At 32.1% G+C, this 20,476-nt stretch overlaps 1 protein-coding gene across 7 annotated transcripts in view; it reads left to right on the forward strand.

Annotated features, from left to right (window-relative positions):
* LRP1 (LDL receptor protein 1) overlaps positions 1-20,476 on the forward strand; it is a 627,804-nt gene that overhangs the window by 78,712 nt on the left and 528,616 nt on the right. For all 7 annotated transcript variants that reach the window (XM_085820318.1, XM_085820321.1, XM_085820322.1 and 4 more), the window contains exon 13: positions 17,929-18,103. In XM_085820318.1, the coding sequence (XP_085676444.1) occupies positions 17,929-18,103 (175 nt within the window). The remainder of the gene's footprint in view (positions 1-17,928; positions 18,104-20,476) is intronic.

The raw sequence follows: 20,476 nt of genomic DNA on the forward strand, positions 1-20,476 counted from the left end.
AAATAATCGCTTAAGTCTGAGAACAGAAACATAAACTCAAGAAGGTTTAATTACTCTTTATTGCTCAAAATAAAGATTAACAGATGACCATCTTCTGAGGACTTACAACAAAGCCTCCACTTGGGCTTAAACTCAAAAATGTCAGAAATAAGAACTGAACTAATGACTAAGTAAAGAGATTTAGCCGAAGCTAACACAAATTCTAAGCTAGTTGTCCCATAATATTAAATTAGCTAGTGAAGCTATCAAAGGTACATAATATGGCCAAGCCTAGTAACAGTTAGAGAGACATAGCCAAAAGGCAAATGTGCGCTATTCAAAGTCAGTGGAACTTAAATGCTCTCTACTACTCATTTGCATCTAACAGAATTCTAAAAACTCATTCTGGTAAGGAATTGTGAGCTGAAGCTAGAAGAGATAGGAAAGGTGAATAAACTTAAAAATAACTGTTATAAACTTAGGATAAATCTTACATCTTTCTCCACCAGAATTTAAGTACTCAAAGAAAAAAGGGCTCACAATGAGACAACAACTTGGCGAGAGTTTAAGCTCTAAAAAACTTCCTAGCACTTCAAATTTTAACTTCTAATATGTTTGCTTTCTTAATTCAATCTCATTATTGAAGTGTCGACCTTTTTTTAGAGCCAACTTTACAAATGATCTAAATCTAAGTTTAAACTAAGGTAAAATTATTTTTACAAAATTCTTGCTCAGGACATACATCTTGACATCACTTAATGATACATCGTTTGGTCCTTCCAAAATATCTGGAAAGAAAAAGGATTAGTACTTGTTTCTAAGAAAAATTTCCTTTTTCCCTTCCAGTTACATTTTATTATATTTATTTGGCCTTCACACACATTTTAACTAATTTTCCCCCCAGAAATTTGTTTCTGTTATGACACGAGCATGTCAGTGTTGTGTTACCACGTACAATGCCAACTAACCATCTGGGTAACAAAAAATTAAATCAAGACACACTAGAATTCAAGGACTCGCTATTTACAAAACTGCACATAATGTGCTGAAGAGAGCGTAATTTAAACTTCAAGTTTTGGCTGGAGAGTCTAACTTTAACAGACATTCATTCTATACTTAATCGTTCATTTAACAAAGTTTTGCATTTAAACTAAGTTTAACTTTAAAACACTTTTACAATCAACATTTAAATTTTTACTTTTAACACAACATTTTTCCACATTTAACATATACAATTTTAAATTTGTTTTACATTGCAGGTTACACAGTTGCTATACATAGTTTACAGTCTTTTTCTAAAATTTAATTTTAAATTCTAGTTTACAGAAATTTTCATTGTTATTTCAAGTCTTTCTGACTAAAAGATATTTACGGTATATTTTTCACAATGTAGCAAATTCAAAATTCTTGGTTTTAACAGCATTTAACATTTTTGAAAAATATGATATAAAATGAACTTGCATTCTAAAAGAGCAAACAAAGATAATTTTCACTTACCTTTTTGGTTTTTATAATCCATCGTTCTTTTTTGGCAGAATTCCTTCCAGGTGGGACATCTTAAATTCTGCGCTATTCGGAAGTTATATACTATTCGGATGTTCAGCAATATGTCATTGAAATATTTAATTTTCCTGCTTGGGCGGCTGGTATTTTCTTTCCAAACTTCTTTCCTTTTCTTCCCTCTGGCAATGAATTGGGCTGACTTCCTTGTTGATTGAGGGTTCTGGTATTGTCTCTGGTTTCGTGGGGCCACTCTTTTCCTGCAAGTCTTTAAACCTTCTTTTGGACTTCCTTGATAGCTGGAATGATGTAGCTACCACGTTGGCTGTTCTTTTACCCCTGACTCTCTTGGATCTCTTCCAACCTCCTTTGGGGTGGTTGTTGATGGGCAACAATGACTATCTTGTGAGGCTTTCTTTGTTGCATCCAGACCCCTCTGTGGTGCCATTCATTTCACTTGTCTTATGTTTGTTGTTCTTTTTCTTTTTATCGCTGACACTGGAACTTGTTGTGGTGGAACTTTCTTTAAATGGCCTTTCCCTTGTTGCACTTTCTGTCTTTTCTGCTGGCCCTGGACCTTGTTGCGGCAGAACTCGCTTCTCAGGCCATTCACTTGTACTTTCCGCCTGCTTCCTTTTTTCTGCTGGGGGAATTCAGTTTGTTGCTTGAGTGTCCAAAGTTCCTGGCATGCTTCCAGGATCCTGCAAGAGATCATTTAAGATTTAAAAATCAATTTGATTATAATATGGTTTGATTTGGTCAACGTCAGCAACTATTTCCTGGCCATTTGCAGCCTTTAAATGTACTGTTGCAAATCTGATCCTTTCAATGACAAAAGGCCACTCAAACCTGGTCTCAAATTTGGCCACTTTATTTTTTGGCACAGACGATAAGGAATGCTAGATTTTTCAACACTTTTTAACCCACACAATATTCTACCTCCCATCTATTGTCTTAGTAGTACTTCTGTTTCTGCCTCGCTATATCAGAGTTTTTTATGGCTTCATTAATGATTTTTTGAATATCCTTTAACTTAAATTCTCCCCCTTGCTGTACAAAAAAGAGTTTGTCTAAGGGAGTTAAAATTTTTTCTCCCTAAGGAGAGTTCTGCTGAGGTCTTTTCGCGTAGTATCATGTTTCACTGTTCTTAAAGAAAAATCTAATTCATTGATGCAGCTGTCCCAATGGTCATGATAATTTTTAATGTATCCCTAAATAATTTTAAAAATATTTTTGTTTACATGTTCTGCTATATTTGATTGCGGCCTATATGGTACCATTTTTACATGGCATAGGCCAAGTCCTGTGCAGAGACAGATCTAAAAGTGAAATCTTTTAAAGAAGTGACTAACAGATTGTTTTCCGTTATCAGATATTACTTTTTTCTGGGGCTTCATATTTTAAAGTATATTTATTTTAAAAAAGAATTTAACACTAGTTTTGCTCATGCTTCTTTAAGGGAAATTATATCCACCCACTTTGAAAAGTGATCAACGATAGTTAACATATATCTATTTTTATTTAATCTTGTTTTAGAATAAAGTCCAAGCAAATCAGTGCCCACCAATTCATTGGGGAAAGTGGTCTTTATGTTATTTAAGTACCCGGCTGTTTTATAATTAACATCATTAATTAATTTACACATATGACATGATCTGACATTGCCATTACCACCTTCTGTAACTGTGGAAAATCAACCGTTTCGCAAACCCTTTGCAATGTTTTCCTGATATCTAAAACACCCAAAATGGGTGAATCATGCAGCTGCTCTAAAACATTTAATTGTAGACTCCCTAGGTTCACTGGCCGGTATTATTGATTCTTGTTAGTTATTTTTGTATAAAAGAGCAATTTATCAGTGACTTTATAGTTGGTTGCCCTGTTTCGAATAGCTGTTACGTCCACATGCTCAAAATATTCGGGGTCTTCAAGCTGTGCATAAATGTGCAGGGTCCATCTTCAGTTCTGAAATTATTTTTTCACGGGACTAAATTATTCTGGAATTTAGCATCATACATCTGATTGTATTTCCCTCTTTGTGAATCTTAATTCTTGATGGGGCATCCTTTCCCAGTGTGTGCTTTATAATTAGGTTAAACTCCTGTAGGTTTAATGCCCAACGTACAAGCAGGGGTGAAAGAATTTTTCATGAATACAAGCGACCAACAGCTGCATGGTCTGAGTAGACTGTTACCAGGGTGCTTCCAAAGTAAACTCAGAATTTCTGGACTGCTAGTAAGACAGTGAGAGTTTCTCTTTCTGTCGCAGTGTAGTTCTGTTGAATTTCATTCAGTGTTTTACTGAAAGAGGCAATTGGCTGCCCATTTTGGGAGAGGATGGCACCAATTGTGAAATCAGAGGCATCTGCTGCAAATTCTGGTCCCCATCCGGGAACTTCAGAACTGGGGCGTTAATTAATGCATGCTTTTAATTCTTTGAGCGCAGTGTTCATCTCTGCAGTCCACATGATTCTCTCTCTCTCTTTTTTTTTTTTTTTTCCGCATTTGAGAACCAGCAAGGTATTTAACTATCTTCGCAAAGTGCCTGATGAATGCTCTGTTCCAGAGCACATGTCCAAAAAGGATGCTAACGTTTTGGCGGTATTAGGAGGTGGATAATTGTTACTTGCTAATATTTTAGAATTATAGGTTTTGATACCTTTTTCAAGATTTTATACCCAAGATATTTCAGTTCATTGGCTACGAACTTGATTCACCTTGAGGCTGGCTTCATTTAATAATGAAAATACTTCCTCCAGATGTTTAACATGTTCATCTATAGTTTTAACTCGTAACTATTATATCATCTAAGTAGATAACTTTCTTTCTTTTCACCATCGACGGAACAGCTGGCCACTGGGTTAGATGTACTTTTACCTAATACGGGTCTTAATATGATATCCATGACTTGGATGGAATGGAATGTATTCAGAGCTCTGCTTATGCCAAATGGCATTCTCAAAAAGGCATACACACTTTGTTATAAAAGCTGTTTTCTCGATATCCTTGGGTTTTACTGCAATTTAAAAATATCCTGACGTCAGGTCTAGCGTAGTCATATACTTAGTATATGGGATTTTTCTACGTAATTATCTCATCAGTTATTAGGAGGAGATACATAGGATATTTAGTTATACTATTCAGTTTACAGTAATCAGTGGTGAATCTCCACGAATTCAGATCTGCCGTTGGGAGGCTGTTTTTCTTTCTACATAAAACCACCGGGCTTGCATAGGGGCTGCTACTTGGAACAATTACTTTATTTGACAGAATTGTTTTATATGCTCTTCTAAAATTTCTCCTTTCACTTAGTCATACTGATATAGCTTAGACCAACTGGTGGGGGCATAACAAATTTAGTGCATACTAATGTAGGAACGATGAGATGCAGAAACATAAAAGTACTGATTGTGCAGCTTGTAGATGGTATATTGAAGAGGAAGAATTTTGACTGCATAAAATGGTAATCCATAATGAATAGGAAACTTGATTGTCAAGGCAGATTAATTTCCATTTTTATTTAAATTCACATTTGTGGCCACAGTTTATTTGACACTCTAATTGTGCCTGTTTTTCAGAACATTTACAGCTTTGAATATTGCTGTGATATGAGAAGAGTGAGGGAAATAGCATCCAAGCAGCACAGAAGTTCAAGCCAAGTGTGCATTTATCCAACATGGAAATGCAACAAGAGGAAGGTTTTGTTTTATGTCAAAAAGGTTTTAGTTTTCAAAGATTAGGTTCTGAATGAACTATGTCATCTGCATTATGTAAGCTTTCTGGCATAGATTAATATAGAAATGGCGCAGTTCAGAAATGTTATTATTTTTAGAATAGAGAGAAGAATTAATCAAATTAAAAATGAGGAATTAAAAGCCTATTGCTACATTGAATTACAAAGCTGATTTATGTAATTTTTATCTTGCATATGCATAGCAAAATGTCGAGCAGTTAGTCTCGTGATTGAGAGTTGAACTATAGACATCTTTGATCTTTGGAAAGAGTATGCAAAATGGTACAAAATGTGTTTGTATATTTTTCAAAAATATGGACAACTAATGCCATCTGTTAACCCAGATCTGAATAAATAATTAAACATCACAGAAAAGCCGAAATGAAACCATGAACGGGAAAAGAGCGGGTTGCACAGTTAAATAAATGAAAAATATATGCATCCCCGTGGAAATCGGGGGTTACGCAAATTTTGCTACTTTTATGTTGCCTGTAGAAATCGCGGGATATGCAGCGAGAGGGTTAAGGTCATATACAATAAAGACACATGAAAATAAGAGTCATAAATAAAGCATTAAATATTTCATTCTTTTATATGTTTCAAATATTTTTCTAATAGAGGTTTGTTTTAAAACTTGGGGTGGTTCAGAGTAAGTTTTTTTTTTTTTTTTTTTTTTTTTTTTTTGGAGGGGATAAAATATATAGAGTATTAATCTCTTGCTCTGTAACACAGATCTTTTGTTTTAAAAATTTTATATATTTTTCAAAAGATGTTTTTGCATTCTTATCAAATTCACTACCTGTGTTGGTGTTAGAATAATTTTCTTGCTGTGTCTAGTTCAAAACAGGGACAATAATTTCATCACTGGTCATCAAATATGCCAGTGCTGGCGCATCTCAACACATCATCCATTCAATGATACCTTCTTCTTGCAAAGCCTCCTCATATTTAATTTCTTTCGAATACAGAAGCAATTACCTTGCTTTAATTTTTGCTGCAGCGATTCTAAAGCCAGAAAATTCACTGTCATTGCTCTCAGTTTCAATAAACAGAAAAGATGATCATACATTATGCCAGTAATTTAATAATGTTATTTGGAAAACAGAATTCCGTGATTCTGCTAACATGTAGACGCTAACATGCTAATATGTTTTTGATGGTGAATTTTTTTTATAATTAGAAAGTGAAATAGAATGGTCTTTTGAAAGAATGTTTTTGAGAAACTCCGATTTGTAGTAACATTTAATACTGTGTTTTATTCACTGGTCCATTGGTTGGATCAGTGATGTAATAGGTGGGGGGGGAAGGAACATGACATTATCATACGTTAAAATGGTTGCCTCTGGATGTGTAGAACACTTGTCTAAAATTGGAAAATTTTGCAATTATCTTGCAATAGCCCCACACTGTTATATTTCCTTTTAGCTTCTTTAATGAAATGTTCCATGAACCATTCGGTCATAAGGTATTTTGTGAACCAGGAATTTTAATTATTCCTGTAAATCACAGGTAAGGATTTTACTACTTTCAGAGTTTTGGAATTGGTGGTTTTTCACTACCGTTGGTTTACATTTATAAATTACAGTTGCACTGCTGCCTATTAAAAAAGTAACTCTTTCTTTAGCTTCTTTCAGCCCTAATGGTGCATTTGTCATTCATATCTTTCTTGGCAAACATTGGCAAAAAAGACCATTTTCTTCCATATTAAAAATCTGTTCTAAGATTTTCTTCTGCCGCCAGTACAAAAAATTCATCAATAAATTTTTCTGCAACATCTTCATCTTCTGAAAGTTTTCCCTCGTAGGCTTTTGGGTAATGTATACTGTGTCTGAGCTTGAATTTGTTCAACCAACTGCTGCTGAAATCGTATGTCTGCTCTATTTTTAAATCGGCACGAATCTTTTTTTTTTTTTTCCCTTTTCTCTCAGGAGCAGTCCTGAAATTGGTATCCCATCACTCAGCCATTGCTGGCACGACTCATACAAGATAGCATAGATGTTTGCCAATTTTACCTCATACGAAAATTTCCAGTTTTGGATCCCAGTATTAGAGTCATTGTTGCTGTAAAATTTTAACAGCTTTTCATTATTTGTCCATATATTATGTATAGTCTGTGTTGCAATTCCGTATGATTCTGCTATAAACCGAGGAGTAGCATTTCCCTCTATCTTTTGGAAAATTTCCAGTTTTTTCTATTACTGTCGATGCAACTTGTTTACAGTTTTCAACACTTCAGGTAATTAACTCATGAATGCATTTTTTATTTGCCAATATATTAAGAAGTGCTGAAATTAAAACTATTTTAAATTTTATGTACAAAAATCCAGATAAAATAGCACTAAACAATCTCGTGAAATAACAAAGCTCAGGAAATACAACCATGAGAGTCATAAACTTGAAAGAGAAGTTGAGTGAAGTCATTTGCTTCGTTAACCTTGATTCAGATTGGGAGGGGGAAAAAAAAAAAAAAAAAAAAAAACTTTTACCATGATGTCAATGATTTGGTTAGTATTTCTGTTATGATGACAACATTTTCGAAGTATTACACTTTTTTCCAGCATTTCATTCTCAGCGTTGCTGTTTCCTGAAGTTATAAATTGAATGTTTACATTTTGAGAGGTTGCATGGATTTCAGGAGTTGACGGATTTCAAGTGATGGATTTTCAGTACATGACTGTTCCATGTGTTAACAATCTCCTCCTTTTCTTTTAGATGATGACTGAAATTAATGCAAGGTTAATAGTATGCAAATGCAGTAATAATTATTGTTTCAATTCAACAAGAACTGAATACCTTTTTTGGAAAACCAAAGCTGTGGCTTTTAAACCCAAAATGAATTATGAATCATTTTGTTTGGGAAATTGTGTGTGGTCCCTATTGAAGTCATTATTGCTTGTATTATGTGTATGGTGAGAAACATTAAATTTCACACCTAGTCACAAGAATTCAATGCATCCTTCTGAAAAATTCTGTGAGGAAGTTTGACACATCATTCCTGCTCCTTGTTTTGTGCTCTTTTGACATTTTGGGTGTGATATAAATTATGGATATTTTTCTATACGCAAATTCTTTGGCCACAGCTTCATGAATCGCATTCTTCAAGATCACATGAAAACTGTGTGCAAGTCCTGTATTGTCTGAGGCTGATTAGCAAAATTTTCATTTTTGATTTTCTGAAGAAGTTGTCAGAGATTAAAGATGAATAGTATGTATAAATGAAAGATTGATATTAATAGTACTTCTGTATTCATCATAAATATTAGTTTTTCCTATTGAGAATTCGCACCATTACTTCATCAAATTTTCTTGATTCATAATGCCTCTGAAAGAGTAGAAGTTTATCTATGATTTTTTGCTGCACACAGTGCTCTTGAAGTTAGAAGGTTTGAAACCATATAATACCTCACTCTCTACATATGATGAGATTCTGGATCATTATTACCAATACAAAATTTTCTAGCAAGCTTTGGTGTAATAATATTGAGTAAATGTAAGAACAGAGTCACAGACTGAAATTGTATGGCAGTATTATTGTTCTATATTAACATCTATACATAACATCATGTTGTAGTAGTTAGCTTGTTATCTATTTTTATTCTCTGGCTTCTGTGTAGAAATTAATCACAGAGTTAAGAAGCAATATCTTTTTGAATTTTATGAAATTGAATCTAGAATTTTAGTCATGTGCTTTCCTTATTCAAAATGTAATTTTGGAGAGGCAGACATGTAAACTTTGATACTAGTACATTCCCTTCTGTGGTTTGACCTAGAATTCTCTTAAAGATACCTTGATGGTGAAAGTTGTAGTTTCGTCTCTTTTTGGGAAATTAATTTTTGTCCAAGATTTGGTTATATTTGTAATTTCCCAAGTAGAATTTCAGTAAAACCAAAATTATTTGGAGTACTTTTATATAATTCTACTGTTTAATTTAAATATCAAATAAAAGGGTGTCCTATTTCAAAACATTCAGTAACCTATGAGTTAGGAATTGTAAATAGAATATCAGAGGCTCTATTAACTTTCATGGATGTAAAATATATTGTATGTCATCACTTTATATTTGTCACTACTTTTTAATTTTGGGTCTGAGTGCTTCTTAAAAATCCATTTTCAATACATTATTCTGTATGTGTTTATTTTATATTTGCATCAGTTTTATTTTATATTTGAAAAATGCCATCTTCATCTTTGAAATCACAATAAAAGAAGCAATTTATTTGAAAAATAGATAAATATAATTTTTAAATTTTAAATAAAATTCGCCGCAGCCAACATCACTGTTATGAGAATAATCTGATGTGCCATAATTTTTATCTTCTTTTCATTGTATTTTGATTGTCTACCTGTTGTCAGTAAAAATGTTGAAACTTTGAAGCATTGCACAAATTACCTTCTGAATTTAAAGTATTCATAGTGAATATTCTGAAATGTAATGAAGAGTTCCTTAATTGCCTGAAGTACCCTTCTTGTAAAACCACGTTTGGTCTGTCATCCAAAGAAAATTTATTTTGTAAAAATTTCTATATTTATTATCTTGCATATTCAGATAAATTATATTCCATAAATAAACGTAAGAGTTATAATTGAGTGTTTATTTTTGTTGTGAGTATGATAATGTAGGTTAATGATGACAAGAACATTCAAGATTAAAGACACTTTGTGGATTGATTTGGAATAAAGCAGATTAATCCTGATAGTTTCATAAAAGTTCATTTCTTAAAAATTGTTAATATTTTGCAAGATGTGTAATTTATAAAAAACTGTTTTGTTTTTAGAAATGATTTTTTTTTTTTTTTTTTTTTTTTTTTTTTGCTACTTGAGATTTTCAATTGGTTATTCTTATAAGTTATTAAAAAAAGGAATTTTTTTCTTTTAACCCTTTAAAAGGAAATATACCGGTTGCTTGATCAATTTTTTAACCTCCTGAAAAATGAAAATTTTTCTACATCAAAAGCTACGAACGTCAGTTTCTAGTATTTCCTTTCGATTCTAAATGGCAGTGCCACCCTATAAATGCTCAATATTGTGCAGTTGTGAAATTAATATACAGTACAAAGTCTGTAATCCGGACTTACATAATCTGGAATGATCTATAATCCGGACCTCAAAGCTACAAACTTTATGCACATGCGTAAACGCATAATATGTTTACACATGCACGTTTAATGTATAATGGACGGTGTAAGCTACCCTAAAATTATCTAAGGCATTTTAGTTAATGTTGCAGATTGCACTGTTCCTTAATCTTCTAATTGGATCCGGCTTATTATTTTTTGCAGACTGTTAGAACAATTTTATAAAAATTAAGCTTGAAACGATTATGTCAAAAAGAGTTTCCAATTCTGGAGCTGCCAAAGGATCTACAAAGCAAAAGCATGTTTCGATGTCCATTAAACAAAAAGTGAAATTACTGCAAAAAATGGATAAAGGCCTATCCGTCTCAAAATTACGCGAGAAGTATGGCATTCGAAAGTCCACTATATATGACACAAGAAAAAGGAACTTTTTGAATTTTTTGTGGAAGCATCTTAAATGACTTACATTGAAAGAAATGTTTAATAAAGTAAACAAATAAATATTAAGCTTTTTTTTGTAAATTTTGATACCCTTTAGATCATAATTGCTCTTTATTTCATAAATTATGGTTTCATATTTTAATTGTATAATTACTGCATGCCATCTTACCAGATTTAAATTGATGATCTATAATCCAGAAAAACCCCTAATCCGGAATCGCTGAAGTTCCAATGAGTCGGACTCTGTACTGTACCTTGTTCCAAGGTTCGTGTTTGAAGATTCATAAATTGTATTGGAGGACAAAAGAAAAATTCAAAATCTGCAAATATATGACATACGTATGCTGAATCTTATATATGTACTTCATTTCAATCAGAAATGATAATTAACAGAAGATTATTTACATGATTTTAAAACCGGTGTATAATACATACTGGCGCCCACACTGAGGGTAACATGCCAATAGATTACAGCACCAATCATCTCCTTTTCTACTCTGAGAGATGATAGAATTTCTTTATGTTATAATAGTTTATGATGTAACAATTTTTTTATGATTAATTTATAAGTTGTTTAGAATTCAGTACAGACAAAAGTCGTTAATTCGGACACCCATAATCCAGAATGATCTATAATCCGGACCTCAAAGCTGCAAACTTTCTGCGCATGCATCATGTTGACGCATGCGCGTAAGACCTTTACGGCTGCGAATATGCATGTGTGCGTGCGTGTTTAACGTATAACGAACGGTATAAGCTAAGCTAAAATCAAAGAATCATAGACTTTCTTTGGCTAAAATGATCTAATTCAGTTAATGTTGCAGATTGCGTTGTTCCTTAATCTTCGAATTGGATCCCCGGCTTATTTTTTGCAGACTGTTAGAGCAATTTTATAAAAGTAAGCTTGAACTTTCGATTATGTCAAATAGAACTTCCGATATATATTTACTAATATGTAAAGGATCTACAAAGCGAAAGTATGTCTTGAAGTCCATTAAACAAAAGTGGAATTGCTGCAAAAAAATGACCTAACCATTCTGAAATCTGTTTATCAATTTCATGCTGCTCTGCTGCGAGGGGCAATGAATTGGAAGTTGATCTGTCAGCAATATCCTTATCTTCAGGGCAAATGTTTTCAATGGCGGCGTGCCGCTGCTCGCAATGAATTGGAAGTTGATCTGTCAGCACTATCCTTATCATCAGGGCAGATGTTTTTAACGCCGCGGCGCACAATGAATTGGAAGTTGATCTGTCAGCACTATCCTTATCTTCTGGGCAGATGTTTTCATTTTATTTGGCTTATAATTCCTTACTAAATGTAGTATTTCATCTCGATATATTCCATCTTTGATATGATTTAAATCAAATTCCTTGTCATCACAGAGGTTATTGAAAACGAAAAAATTTCGATTGACAAATTAGTCGGTATTCTCGACACAGCAATTATAGGACTTGAACAGCGGAACTTTGTAACTGAACAAGAAATTATGTCTGTTTATAGAATTAAAGAGAAAGTATTATCACATAAAACGAAGCCACTTAAACAACTTACATTGAAAGAAATGTTTAATAAAGTAAACAAGTAAATATTAAGCTTTTTTTTTTTTTTTTTTGTAAATTTTGATACCTTTTAGATCATAATTGTTCTTTATTTCATAAATTATGGTTTTATATTTTTAATTTTATAATTTCTGCATGCAATCTTACCAGATTTAAACTGGTGATCTATAATCCGGAATCGCCGAAGTCCCGATGAGTCCGGATTAACGACTTTTGACTGTATTATGTTCATGAAGGGATGGGGAGTTTACTCACCCTGTGCTAGGACTAAATACAAGTATATTAGTTTCTTTTTATTCTTTGTTTACTCCACTTGAATTTCATTAGTCTCTGTTTAGCTAAAATTTTAATTTCAGTACTTCATTCTTTTCCAAGAGAAAGATTCAAAATTTATTGATTTCAAAATTGTAGTCTGAGGTCATAATTGACACAATTATAGGGGTTAAATGTGGCATATTAACCTCCAAAGACAACCGTTGCTTGATGTTTTCCAAAATCCTAGAATGCAGCAAAAATGAAAAGAGGTGATTAATAATGAATTTGTCATTTGGGGGTCATGCCTTCTTCCCTTTGTGTGATAAGATCAACGAAGAGAAAGCTCACTTAAAAATATTTGAAATGGAAATGCACTTAAGGTCCATCTCTTAGTGTAATCACAAAAACTGCTGATTTGAAAGCATGCTTTTATTGTTTAGGGTATCGACTTTGTTAATTTCAGACGAAAAACTAGGGAACACAAAGGAAATTTGCTCTCTGGGTTTGGATAAAATAGGTTATTTTTGAAATAAATTTTCACAGTTGGTGAAAAGAGGAAAATTATTTTGAAGGCACATTTTAGATGCAAAACAAAATATATACAAAAGTTGAAAAGGAGCTCCTAGGAGTTGAAAGGGGTTTAAAGTCGAAATAAGAGCTTTGAGGTGTATTAAATAATAAAATTGTTTAATGGTGTTTCTTCCTGAATGGAAAAATATATTAAAACCTATATTTACAAAAAATAAAAAGTGGGCCTTTACGGACCTCAAATAAGCTAAAGTGTGATGGTGGGGCGATTCTTAGTATCATAGCATGAAGCATGTCTTTTTTACATATTATCTAAAGCATAAAATATAACTTCAAGCGTGTAGCATATTTTCTCAGCTGAGTTGTAGTGTTTCACTTTTCAATTTTTTTATGAGTAACATCTCCTTGTAATATTATACTAGTTCAGTTATAGCATACGGTTTATGCATACAGTGTTATGTTTGCTAAATTTTTTTCATAAAATAATATTATTGAATTTAAAGCAAGTTCAAAAGCTTTTTACCCATATTTTATATAAGTATGTTCAACTGGGTTGCATCATCAAAGTGCATAAAAATGAAAATTTTATTTTTAAAATTTTAATTTCTAGCAAAATTTTAAATGTTTTTGTCTTCAGACTTACTTAACTATATTCAAGCACCTATCTCCACAGACACACATCAAAAGCATGCAAAATTAATTTAAAAAACAAAAATTAAAAATTGGTAGCTATCTGGAAAAAATGTCTCAAAGGGTCACTGGTATCGCCATATACATATACCGGTTCTCAAAGTTCAGGATTTCGCTCTAGATTTTTTTAAGTCTCAATTTTGTGTCCTTAGGGTTCATAATTATGATTCATGCAGTGTTATTCCTAGGATTTTTTTGGAAGAGTAAAAATACTCCTTGACCTTTTTTAGGAGGAGTGAAATACGGAAAAAGCAACAACTATATATACAGAGACAAATTTTCTATAAAAAAACACTTTTTTAATGGACAAAATGAAATAGAAAAAAATGAGGATGCTATTTTGGTTTTTGACAATTATAGCATATGTTAAATATTAGTAGAAAATATTAAACATTATAAATAAAAGAATTTATTTTACATTAAACATTCTAAATGAAATATTTATCTAAGATTACAAATTTAATATCCTTTTCCTCTGATTTTTCCACAGTGTTACAGCTGATTTCCTTATAATATCAAAACTCTTTCAAAATTAAAGTTACAAAAAACATTTATTCTTGGTTACATTACAATTTTAATCTCTTTTTCCACTGATTTCCTTACAATATCACAGCTCATTCAAAATTAAAATCACAAAAAACATTTCCTCTTTGTTCTTTGAAATCTGGGCCTTGCTCAGATATTCTCGTTAGAATTTCCAGTTGTTTTCCCCCCAAATCTATTTCTCCTATTTGATTTGATCCTATTTTGAGTAGAAAATCCTCTTTCACAAACAGCCTCTGACAAAGGTATAGTCATAGATAGCTATTTGTGCCAGGGCTGTAAATCCTGGATATAAGAGTTCACCATCTAAACTTGATGAGAACAACAAATTGGCAAGCTGTTTAAATTTGAATTCTCTGTAGCGTGCATAAAAACACTACTTCAAGGTGCTCTTGCTTTAACTCTTCTGATGAAACACCCAAAACCGAAGTAGAATCTGGCCTATAATAATGTTTAATAACATTATCTAGGGACTCCAATCTTGATGATTCTGTTCCAAATATGACACAAGACAACAAAACATCAAAATTCTGCAAAATATGCATCTGCTGCAAATTAAATCTTTCTTGTAGATTCTCTATCAGCACACTCAAAAAAGCATTTTTAGCACTCATGAACTCATTTAAAGATTTAGTATAAACAGATAATTTAATGTCTTGAATTTGATACTCCTTTTTCATTTCCTGCATGCGATTAATAGTTGATTCTAGACTGTTAACCTACACAGAGACATCCAATTCATTGCTCTGAAAAATTCTTTTGACTTTGTTCAGAATCTCTCAAAACTGACAAGGTGGCTGCAAATGAAAATTGTGAGCATAGTTTAATTAACCCTGAGCCCTTGCCCATAGTTGCTTGTTTTTCTGTTTGCAATTATGTCTGTCAGAGCAAGGATCACAGCATCATAACTGATATGACATGCATCAACTGCATTCCCAAGTGACAACCACCGAACAGCATTTATGTCTTTGAGAGCTAAGTTTGGCTCATTTAACACATCTTGCACCAATTTCAGCTTTACAATCCTAATATTGGACATGTGAAAATAAGCATACAATGAACTTAAAATTCTCTGGCAGCTTGGAAACACAGATATTCCATCAGCAGCTTGGGAAACAGCTTAAGCTAAACGTTGAGCTATGCAGTGATAGTGCAACAAACCAGGTATCATACCCTGAAATTTTTTGCCAAGTCCATTGTTTTTCCCCATCATAACAACAGCACCATCCGTTGAAAGGCCACAACAGCACCATCTGTTGAAAGGCCAACAACTTTTGATAACTGTATTTTTTTTCGTTAAAAAACCTTATTATTATTTCTTTCAGTGTATCTGCAGTGCATTCACCCGATATTTTTAAATTTGCCCAAAGACTGTTCTTACTTTTATTGTTTTTCAAATATTTCACATATATAATTAATTTATGGTAAACTGAAATATCTGTGTACTCATCTATCATTAAAGAAATATAGGGACTTTGTGAAACATTCTCATCCAAATTTGATTCTAATACTTCTGAAATAGCTTTAGTTATGTCTGTAACTGAATTTGAGATAAATTCAAGTGTCTCTTTCACAGTCTCATTTCCACAGGATTTCATAAGCATCATTAAAGGCTTAAATTTCGTTAAAGGAAGTTCTTCTTTTCCAATAGTGTAAACAGTTTTGAACACTGCCAAATCGCCATCTGTTGTTGTAGATTTTTCCTTTTCGATGATATTTTTAAGAGCTTTAACATCTTTCTTGGCATTTAAAGAAAGCCTGTGTTTCGCAGTTTTTTTTTTTTTTTTTTTTTTTTTTTTTGTGGCGAGACAGAGTATTTCTTTGGAAACATGAGAGTATTTCTTTGGAAACATGAACCCATCGCACCCACGCCGTTCTTCATATTGGCAGATTGAAACATGTTTCACAAAACATTTTATTTTCCTCTTTATTGAAGAGGACGCAAGAAAATTCTTTAAGCCACTTACTTAAAAATGTTAGAAGTTTCTTCTGGTTGTTCATCAATCTTTGATTTCTTAGCTGACGGTTCTGAGCTGGTTGACAATTGGCTTGACAGCTTTTTATAAAAAAACTCCTTGATGGATTTAGAACTCATATTTAAATTAATTTTTCTCCTGGAATAATTGCTTCGGTCTCAAGGGGACCCCCCTATTGAAATAAATAGTTTAAAAAATTAGTTAGTTAGAAACTAAAAAATATTTTTGATGTGCTTCTCCTAAAAGCTGATCACTTGTACAAACTTCCGTTTCGTTTTGCAGACTGTGTGGGATTTCTTAAATTTAAAATTTACTTCATGTGAAGTCTTAATTTCGCTTAAAATATTAATTTTTATGTGAAAGGAATTTATCTTATAATCGCGAATACAAATTACAATCGTTTTAAGAGCAACATTTAGTAAAATCAGTAATGAGTTTGGCAATCTCGCTCCATCAAATTAAAACAATAATGATAATAAAAATTATACTTCTCTCCTACAGAATATTTCAAGAAAACAAAAGTATTTACAGCAGGGTTTGTACAATCTGAAAAAATACTTATTTTTGCCCCAAAATTGGTCGAAATCTCAAAATTTATGCAAAATACTAATTTTTGAATAGATAGTTGTTAGCTAAATATCGATTTTCGATTGGGGTGACTCTTAGACGAATTAATTTCATATAACTAGAACGTTAAGTCCCATTTGCCCACTAGAAGATCGAAAGGAGATGTCTATTTATCACAGCTCACAATTATCGATGAGATTCCAATTTTTGTACCCAAAAAACGTGATACAATTGCTATTTTTTTAACAAAAAGATAGCAATAAAGCACCCAGATTTGCGCTGTAAGACTAGTGAAGATAATGATTTTTAAAAAAAGAAGATTGGAATTAAAATTTTATTTTTGTACTGGTAGTTCTCGGTAAAATTTGGACTTTTTTTCTTAACTAGCACAGAATAATGAAAGAATTAAAAATGCAAACAACACTATAAGCATAAGAATAATTTAAAGGCATATTAGAAATCATGCTAGAAAAATTTAAAAAAAAAACTTAATTACCTTTATATATGCTTTTAGTTCACCTTCAGTTTTCTGAAAAGAGTGCAAAAGATTTTTCCAGCTCGTAATGTGAAATTTCACCGAACTCCCAAACCACGTGTGTCGATAACCAATTTTGCTATTCGAATGACCACCCAGTAATATGGAATGCGTGACGAAATCAATGCTTGTAAATATACAGCGGAACTTTAATTTCTTTCTTCTACCCTCTGGCCATGATCGCTAAGTCAGCATGGTGCCGCGCCTATATTCCTTGCCATGGAGAAGTCGGACAAAATTGTCTCAGTGGTGTGTTGAATAGAAAAAAATATTATTTGTTGATATCGGGTGCTATGCATTTTTTAAGCTAAACCTTTGTTGAAAATTCAGTGCGTGAAAATATGCCTGGCTAGTTTTTTAAAGCATATTTCCGATTTTCAATGCATGAAATACGCTCTCAGAGGCATTAAAAATATCTCTGGATTCATGCAACATTTTACCACAATTTAAATTATTTTACATACCGTGCCTCAAAGGGGTAATGTCATCAGTTTCAGTATCAGTGATTAAATTTTTAAATTCCTTTTATTCTTTAAATTTTTCTAGGTTTAAATAATTGTCAAGGATTAGCTATTGATTGGATGGGACGAAACTTATATTGGACAGATGAAGGTTTATTAGCAATATACGTGGCTAAATTGGATGATTCCTCTGTTAAGAAACGACTAATATATGATAATATGGCTCATCCTAAAGCTATAGTTGTGGATCCTAAAAGAGGGTAAGGCATAGTATCATTTTTATTAAATTATATTCATTTTTTGTTCACTTTTAAAATTATTTTTGAAAATGTTTCTGATTTTTGAAGTTTAATTTTTAGGTAGCATTTTTATGTATATAACACTCAAGTCCAGGAAAAAATAAAATAATATTGCATTATGTGAGAGAATTTAATAGCATGTAGGAAGTTAATTTGCATTTAAAAAATGGTTCATTTAAACGTGTAATATTTTCTGATTATCCGTAACCCCACCGAAATGTCACAAAATTCTTGCCAGTTTTCAAGGACTTTCTCAAACTCATTGGTGAATAATTTTTGGCCAGGTTGAAAAGGCAGCAGCCATTTTCTGAATGGCAGCACACTAAGAATTCCATACAAGAGAAATCAGTCAATAAAATTAAAAAGCAAGAAATATTAGCAATTAAACAGTTACTTTTTTTGAGAAATCCTTTTTTGTGTGTGTGCTGTTGATTCCTCTGTTCCTGTTAAAATGCAATTTAGCAAAAACAGGAACTTTACATACATAAAAAATAAACTTTATCCAAATTACCATTAATAATTAATTACCATCTAAAATAATATTTTACAAAAATTCTGTATTTGTTAGCAGCAGATGTCTTCATTATTTGAAACTACTTTAATGTTCGAATAACTTTTGAGTAATTTAACTATTCATCTAGTTTTCAAGATGTTGGCTTTAATAGTCTGCTGAATGTTATGCTAAATTTTGCTTTTGAAATTTGTTATATGCCATTTATAGGTTATGGGACAAATTTTCTGTTATCTCTGAAGTGTGCTAAAGTGCTTAAGGGGGGGGAATCATATATGTAAAATAATTTCACAAATTTCTTGCCAAGTTATGCCTCTTTTTTAATTCTCAGTTAAGGGCTTGACATACTTGAATTAGAATCAGTTTTATCAAAATTAATTTAGATGTTTGATGAATATAATGTAAATGTTGAAATTATTCCTTTGTCTAATAGTTAGATAAATAAGGTACTAGATGGTCTTTTCATGCTTAAAAAGATAATGTTTAAATGCTGTTAAAATTTTAAAATTTTTGTGTAACTTGGTTTATTATTTGTTATTAACAGAATTTTGCAGTATATATATATATATATATATATATATATATATATATTAATAACACTGGAAACAAGAAATTTGAAAAATCAAGCTGGTTTCTACTATCTGTGTGACCAACCTATAAATCAAAATGTGTTTTACAAATATGCTCACAGCTAGTGCCAGTACAACAGTTTGACCAAAGTAGGTGGCAGAATTTAGTGATGATGAAATTTTGGGTAAATATATATATAAAGTGTTCACTTGGCAGCAGAATTTGCAAGTGGCAAAGATTACCTTGGAAAGCAAAAAAGCCATCCTTGAGGGCAGTAGAAGGTTGAAAACCTGCTTGTTTAAAATCCATCAATATTTGAAATTAACATAGGCTGTCAGATGTAAACATTGAAATTTGTAGTTTATAAGATCACTAAATCACAAATTTTTTAAATTGAAAACTTCTGTTTTTGTACCTCCATAAGTATTTATAGCCATATTCACTTGTTATTGAAATAGAGTGTGATAATGATAAATTTTCAGGATTTAGAGATAATCCAATATGAACTAGAGATGTAGTTTTTCATATAAAAGAAATGACAAAAAAATGAGCTAGAATTTCAAGTCTGGATTGGATGATAGATTCTATTAGGCGGCTTCAATAAGGCAGTGTTTTAAATCATTTGCAAGAAGATTTTGAACATGTTTAATAAAAGTATTATTTGATAAAATGTTTAGAATTACCAGAAAAATATTTGAAATTTTTGAGCAGCCAGGTTTTGTAGCTGATTAGGAAACAGTGTTTCTCTTTTCTGTTTTCTTTTCTCCTCCCCCTCCTTCTTTTGAAATCCATCTAATCTTTGCTGTCAAGTTGTGCAGATTTCTCATTTTCTACTTTATTACATTAGATAAGCACTGACACAAACTTTTTACTATATTGTTTTAAAATTATGTTTTGCAAATAGCATATTATATGGGGGGTAATTGTATATGGTGGTGTAAAATCTTAAAATACTGTGTCAAATTCTTTTCTTAAAATATTGTAATATCTGTATGAAAGAATGGCCTTTATTACCACAAAACTACATCAGCATAGAAACTTTGAATTTGCTTACCCTATTAATGAATTAAGATATTTTGCACTTAGTGATCTTATAGCATTTAAGGGTTGTATGTGCATGTGGGTGCCATATGTTATAAGTTATGTATCTATGAACTCTGATCAGAGTTCGAGGGAATGTCCTGCACTGCCCAATACTAGATTCGTGGAGTCAGTGAGGCAGAGGTCAGGGTCAAATCGGGCAATCCCTAGTT

The sequence above is a fragment of the Stegodyphus dumicola genome, chromosome 7 (assembly GCF_044657685.1).
Source record: "Stegodyphus dumicola isolate Sdum_Otavi_A_Nest chromosome 7, ASM4465768v1".
In the NCBI taxonomy this organism is placed as follows: domain Eukaryota; kingdom Metazoa; phylum Arthropoda; class Arachnida; order Araneae; family Eresidae; genus Stegodyphus; species Stegodyphus dumicola.